Source organism: Nicotiana tabacum, chromosome 1 (assembly GCF_000715075.1).
Source record: "Nicotiana tabacum cultivar K326 chromosome 1, ASM71507v2, whole genome shotgun sequence".
NCBI lineage: Eukaryota > Viridiplantae > Streptophyta > Magnoliopsida > Solanales > Solanaceae > Nicotiana > Nicotiana tabacum.
This window is the reverse complement of record NC_134080.1, coordinates 192,258,504-192,265,487: the sequence shown is the minus strand read 5'-3', so window position 1 is coordinate 192,265,487 and position 6,984 is coordinate 192,258,504. Positions and strand designations below refer to the sequence as shown.

The window sequence follows — 6,984 nt, the reverse complement described above, 5'->3', positions numbered from 1 at the left end:
ACCTTATTCAACTATCTATAATCAATACACATCCGTAAGGAACCATCTTTCTTTATCACAAATAACACAGACGCTCCCAACAGTGATGTACTAAGTATATATAGCCTTTTTCAAGCAATTCCTTTAGTTTTTTTGGTAATTATATTTTCATTATTCACCAATGAAATCATTACAAAACAGTAGAGTCATCCTCGACTTACTTAATCTTTACATATTTCTAACTCTATACTATATTATGAGCAGTACATAAGAGACGTTATACAAGTAAGCTAGTTAGTTACTACATTGTTTTGAAAATATAAGCTTCTGCATTTGTGCCCTCATTACTCCTTGAGCTCTAATATTGCTAACACATGCCACTTCTCTTGCTATTCGATCTGCAGTCTTTGTTGTCTATTCAAATATTCTACTATTCCTCTCCCTCCATATTCCATAGAAGTGTTCTGCATATATCATTTTCATTATTTTGGCTTTACACGATTTCCCCTTAGCTTGTGTTATCACCCATGCCATCATCTGTGTATAGGGTTGCATTGGAGCAGCATGTATTCGTAACCATTGCATAAGCCTTCCCCATACTGTCTTAGCAAAACTGCATTTACCAAATAGATGTACATGTGATTCATCTGCTCCATTCTATAAGCAACATCTTGGATTTACTTGAATTACCCAGCTTGCTAGCCTATCTGTTGTCAGCAGTCTCCCATGACATTGCATCCACATAGTGAATACTGCCTTAAGCCTAGCTTCATTATGGAACATTAAGGTTCTACATGCCACCTTGTTGTAGCTTCCCAGAATGCCTAAATATATTTGTTTGGTACTGCTCTGACTGTGCTGTATTGTAGGCATTTATTAAATTACACCTCTTGCCTCCATGATCTTTCTCACCATCCAACCTGCATCTTGGGGTATATTCATCTCCAGTATGCTTTGCCCTTTTATGTAATATGTGTGGATCCATTTTATCCATATTTTATCCTTCTTTTGTGCTAGATTCCAGTATACATTAGTGATAAAAGCTCTATTCCAAACTCTGATGTTCAATAGATTATAACCTCTAGCGAATTTAGGTAAGCACATTTTCTCCCATGCTATTAGAGCTCTCTTTGTAATTGTATTAGGGCCAGACCATATATAGATTATGCAGTATGACTATATTAGTTTTATCACTTTAGCTGGCAAGATAAATATTTGGGACCAATAAGATTGGATACCAAATATCACTGTTTGAACTAACTGTACCCTTCCAGTATAAGATAATTTTTGAGCTGTCCAAGAGGAGATCCTTGCAACTATTTTGTCAATCAATGGTTGCCATTGCAAAGCTGTTAACTTCTTTATGTCCAATGGGATGCCCAGATATTTGAAAGGCAATTCCCCAAGTGAGTATCTAGTATTCTGTAGAATTTCCTACCTAATATCTTGCGCAACTCCCCCAAAGTAGATTGCACTCTTATTGGGATTGGCTAAAAGTCCAGATGCAGTAGAAAATTACATAAAGCAAGCATGAAGAGTGGAAACTGATTTACTATCACCCCTAGTAAACATTAGTAGGTTATCAGCAAAGCTGAGATGAGTTATATCTAGCTTACCACACCTAGGATGGAACCTGTATTCCTTGGCTTGCTTTAGCCCTTTGAGTAGCCTGCTTAGGTATTCCATTGCAATTGCAAATAGAAATGGTGATATGGGATCACCCTATCTGAGTCCTTTGGCAGCTTCAAAAGTTTTTGTTAGTTCCCCATTTATCATGATTGAATTGCTCATTATTGATACACAAGTTCTCACCAAGTTAATGAATTTTATGGGGAAGCATAAATATTCTAACAGTTGTTCCAAATACACCCATTCAACAAAATCATATATTTTCATCATTTTAACCTTCATCATGCATCTAGGGGAGATATGTTTCCTACTATAAGTTTTAACTAGCTCATGAGCAAGAATGATATTGTCTGCTATTTTTCTCCCTGGGATAAATCCTGCTTGGGCTTCTGATATGATGTATGGCATGATCTTTTGTAGTCTACCAACTATGACTTTAGAGATAAGTTTGTATAACACAGTGCAACAAGTAATAGACCTGAAATCCTTAATTGTCACTGGATTAGGAATTTTAGGTAGCAAAGTGATGGTGGTGCAGTTGATTGCTGGAAACATCACCCCTGTATGAAAAAATTCTTTCACTGCAGCATACATTTCTTCTTTGATCACTGGCCATGCTTTCTTGAAGAATTCTACATTATACCTATCTATTAGGTGATTTATCACTTCCTATCCCCTTCAGAGCCTCATCTATATCTTGTTCAGTAACTTCAGTATTCAAATCTTGTTGTCATTGATGTGTTAGAGTTATACCTTTCCTCATAACCATCTTGTCCACAACTAGAAGTGTATGTGCACTAGTTCCCATTAAGCCTTTTAGAAGGATACAATCTCCTCCTTTATAGCTGCATTTTTTGTTATGGTACTTCCTGATAAATTCTGTAGTTCAACAATTTATTTTCTCTGCTGCCTCTCCTTTATTACTATAGAAAAAAACTTTGTATTGGAATCACCCAATTTGATCCAGTTTGCTTTAGCCCTTTGTTGCAGTATCTTCTCTTCCACCATTGACCATGTTTCCAGCTTTTGCAACCATTCCTTCTCTTGGACTTGCAACATGTCATTATAATTATTTTACATCTGGCTTTGTATGTGATAAATGGTTTGTCTTGCTTGATCTATCTTCTCAGCTACTCCTTTGAACTCAATTTCATTCAGCTGCCTAAAATGCCTTTTCATCCATTTAAGCTTGACCCAAATTTTTTCCATCTTCCCTGCTACTTTGTTCCTATTCCATTCTTCCCTTATTATCATTTCAAAATCAAGGTGACATGCCCATATATTAAAGAATCTGAATAGGCTCTTGCTAAGCCTCCTAGGTTGCCTTATATTGATGCACATGGGATTATGGTCAGAAATATTAGGCTCCCCATACTCAGTACTCAGATGACTATAGTTCATCATCCACATATCATTTCCAAACATCCCATCTATACGACTCCACACCCTATCAACACCCTGATGCTTGTTGGTCCATGTAAAATAATCCCCTCTCCATGGTAATTCTATAATACCAATGTCATGGCATAGCTTATCAAGGTTTTTTATATCAGCACTTGTCACATGTACTTTGGAGATTTTATCTTGGATAGTGAGTATACCTTTGAAGACTCCCCCTATTAACCAAGGTCCTTTCGTATTTTGTGCTAATATTTTAATGTTCTCACATAGATTTCTTCTTTGATCTGCATCATTATGACCATACACCACTGTGAGATAGCAATACATCCCATTCTGCTTCCCAGTTACTAGACATTGAATGAACTGGTCTTGTTTGTCTAATAGTTGTACTGTATACACTTGCTCATCCCATATGATCTATACCCTTCCATTCACAACATACTCATAATTTGTCATCTTATTCCAACTAGGGACTATTCTACTAATCACCTTCACTGCATTGCCTTCTTTCACCTTTGTTTCAACTAAACCAGCCAACTTGATATGTTTATCCTTTATGTACTGATTTATTTCTTTTTGTTTATACCTCTTATTCAATCCCCTAATATTCCAAATTAGCCAAGTCATTGGTGAATGATTATTCCACCTCCCCAATCAGGTGGTCTATTTTCCTCCATTCTCTCCTCTTGTTGTTGCAATATCTGAAAGCCATTTTTTGTAGTTATTGTTGTAGTTCCCAATGACATTCTGCTATTGCTAGCCAGGACTGGCCACTCATCTCTTTGGTCAGTACTCTGCATTTCTTTTGCTTTCCCTTTATCCCTTGTTACCCTTGGATTTCCAGAGCTTTCACTAACTGTAACTGCATTATCATTATCCTGTTTTATTGATTTACTTGTACCCTCATTTTGCTCTATTTGTTGTTGTTGCTCTGGTCCTATAACTTTCCACCTTGTGGTAATTTTCCCCTACTTCTGTCTTCCTCTGTACTGATCTTCTTTATTCACTCTCTTCTCCAATATGCAGCCATGTCCTATCTTCATGCAGTCTATACAATATTGAGGTTTCCATTCATACTCCACCTGCAGTTGGAACATTCTCCATGATGGTTCTTGCAATGTCAATTTTGTTGGAAGCTTTTTTGTCACATTAGCTTCCACCAAAATTCTAGCATATGAGATACGTGACTTCTTAGTGGTACATTCATCAGCAAAGAGTGGTTTCCCAATAGCACTTGATAGTTTACTTAGTGTCTTGTTACCCCAGTAGCTCATAGGTAAATTAGGAAAGGTGATCCACAAAGGAATCTCCATCAGAAACTCTGCCTTAATGTCAAAATCTGGAGTCCACTGTTTCAATATCATTGGTCTTCCATTAATAGTATATGGTCCTCTATAGAGTATGTCTTTCAAATCCCCTATTGTATCAAACTTTGCTATGTAGTATCCTTCTTCATGCAAATACAGATCTGGAATACTCACTCTACTCCAAGCATGAGCTATATATTTCTCCATGAATTTGTACCTTGGTGTATGCCCAATTATATAAATAATTAGGGCACACTCCCATTTTTTACTTTTGAGCCTCAATTTCTTCCTTATCTACTTTTACCACAATATTACCATAAATAATTTCCGGTGGGATATATGATAATACCATACCATTTTCTGAGGATCTGTTGCCAACGAACAAATTTGCCCATGTTTTCTCCTTCTTTGATGCTGCTGCATGTGGTTTTGTCTCATCCTTTAGCTCTGATGTTACTGTTCCATTGACATTCAGCTCAGCTGCTGCTACTTTCTCCCTTTCCTTCATAATCTCCATAGTTGTACTTACTGGGGTGCCTTCACATGAAGATGAAGACACATTCATCTGCACTGCACTGAGATCTATCCTTTTTGTCAGTACCTTAGTGTTACTAAGTGAGCCCAATTTCTGAGAACTAGGCTGAAATTGGTGTCCGATTGGTGTTGTTACTTGCTGAATGGATCCCTTAGCTAGGGTATCTGCAATTGCTATTACACTGATAGATTCGCCGACCGTTACGAGTGGCTCTCGTTTAGGTCATCCTTGCTTTCTTTTCATGGCTGTTTCTCAGACGGTGTACGTTAGCATAACATGCGCCGAGAGCTTAGAGAGAGAAAGCTTCATTAAGCTTGTTAGTATACTGTATTTGTAATTCCTTTAGTAGTTCCTTCAACTCTTTCAGCTTTACGAGGGTCATTCTATAGGGAGGAACAGATATTGGATTGCGTAGCTGGTAGTAGATCAATAGCAAACTCAATTTCTCGCTCTGGCGGAAGACCCGAAAGCTCATCAGGAAAAACATCAGGAAACTCATTAACCACAAGGATGGACTGAATGGTTGGTGACTCTATTTCCACATCCCAAACCTGAACTAAGTGATAAATATAGCCCTTTCTGATCATCTTCCTTGCCTTGAGATAGGAAATAAATTTTCCTCTCGACGATGCCGCATTACCTTTCCATTCCAAAACAAGCTCCCCTGGAAATTGGAATCGGACCATCTTTGATCTACAATCAACGTTGGCATGGCAAGAAGCCAGCCAATCCATACCTATTATAACATCAAATTCTACCATATCTAACTCGATTAGGTCCATTACGGTAGATCGACTATGAACTACTATTATACAACCTATATATACTCACATAGCAATCATTGAGTCCCCAATAGGTGTAGACACCTCAAAAGGTTTAACCATCTCAGGTTTTATTCCAAACTTACTAGCAACCAACGGAGTAACATATGATAAGGTGGAAACTAGGTCAATCAGTGCATAAACATCATATGAGGAGACTGATAATATACTTGTAACAACATCAGGCGATGCGATGACTCCTGATTGTGTCGTCTTGCTAGCGCATAAATGTGTTTCTGAGGATCGACTGAGCTAGATGCTCCACCTATACCTCTACCATGAGTCATTAGTGCTTGTAATCCTTGACCAGGGGGGCATACTGATGATGACAAACCATCTACAGATCCCGCCACTGAGCTATGCTTGCATCACCTCTCGTCAGACAATCCCTCATAACGTGGCCCGAATAACCACAAGTATAAAAAATATAACAAACACCCAACCCCATATGGCATTGCTCAGCATGCTGCTTACCACACTAAACACATCGTGGCAAGGGCGGCCTCATCTGACTTGACTCACCCCTATACTGAGAACCTGAGGCCCTAAAATTTTGACCATGCCCTAAATATGTGGAACGATCAAATCTCTTACTGCCAAACTGAGGGGGCGCGCTAGCCGATGGCTGGGCTGGATACCTCGGGTATTGGGGTCTCTAACCATCTTGAAACTCACCAGAAGGACCCAAAGACCTCACTCTCTTATTCTGGGCCCTATCATGCTCACGATCGGCCCTCTACTTCTGCTTACGCTCCTCTACACCCTGAGCATATGCCTGAATACGAGAAATATCCATATCTGCCTGAAGTGAGACAAACATAGACACTTACCCAATAATTTGGAGACGTTTGGGTCCTTGGAAAATTGTCCATATAGGTTTAGGGTTTGAGAAAATTGAAAAATGGGTGAAAATCTCGTCAAAAATCTCACTTAACAGGCCTCAGATGTCGCATTTGCGACCCAGGGTTCGCATTTGCGAACCCCTCAAAATTACGAACAACACAGGGCTGGCAGAAGTCATATTTGCGACAAAAATCTTGCATTAGCGAACTGGGCATCGCAAATGTGATAAAATGTTCGCATTTGCGACCACACCAGAACCAACAATTTTTCCTGACACGAAAATGAGCATAACTTCCTCATACGATGTCCAAATTCGATGATTATTTTTTACACGGCTTCGTAATTTTGATATGATCTAATGGCTCAAACAAAGCTGAATTTGGATCTCATTTGCTCAATGTGGTATTATTTTTGTTTGAAGAAACGACGATGAAGCATCCAAAAACAAGCGCAACATAGCCTAACCTAT

The 6,984-nt window shown here is 38.6% G+C and overlaps 2 protein-coding genes across 2 annotated transcripts; both read right to left on the bottom strand.

The window, feature by feature from the left end:
- Window positions 1–2,682: 2,682 nt before the first annotated feature.
- On the bottom strand, window positions 2,683–3,636 carry LOC142164593 (uncharacterized). The gene is made up of 2 exons (XM_075222551.1): window positions 3,499–3,636; window positions 2,683–3,426 (listed from the first exon to the last, which is right to left on the bottom strand). The coding sequence occupies exons 1-2, from the start codon at window positions 3,634–3,636 to the stop codon at window positions 2,683–2,685; spliced, it is 882 nt and encodes a 293-aa protein (XP_075078652.1).
- LOC142164592 (uncharacterized) lies at window positions 3,633–4,523 on the bottom strand. The gene is made up of 2 exons (XM_075222546.1): window positions 4,017–4,523; window positions 3,633–3,887 (listed from the first exon to the last, which is right to left on the bottom strand). The coding sequence occupies exons 1-2, from the start codon at window positions 4,521–4,523 to the stop codon at window positions 3,633–3,635; spliced, it is 762 nt and encodes a 253-aa protein (XP_075078647.1).
- Window positions 4,524–6,984: the final 2,461 nt, after the last annotated feature.

Bases quoted from the DNA above. Each gene is read 5' to 3' on its own strand.
- LOC142164592 (XM_075222546.1), bottom strand. From the start codon at position 4,523: ATGGAGAAATATATAGCTCATGCTTGGAGTAGAGTGAGTATTCCAGAT. The intron at 3,888-4,016 runs GTGAATAAAGAA...TCAATAAAACAG, and splicing joins GCTGCATATTGGAGAAGAGA to GATAATGATAATGCAGTTAC.
- LOC142164593 (XM_075222551.1), bottom strand. From the start codon at position 3,636: ATGACTTGGCTAATTTGGAATATTAGGGGATTGAATAAGAGGTATAAA. The intron at 3,427-3,498 runs GTGATTAGTAGA...GGAAGGGTATAG, and splicing joins AAGAAGGCAATGCAGTGAAG to ATCATATGGGATGAGCAAGT.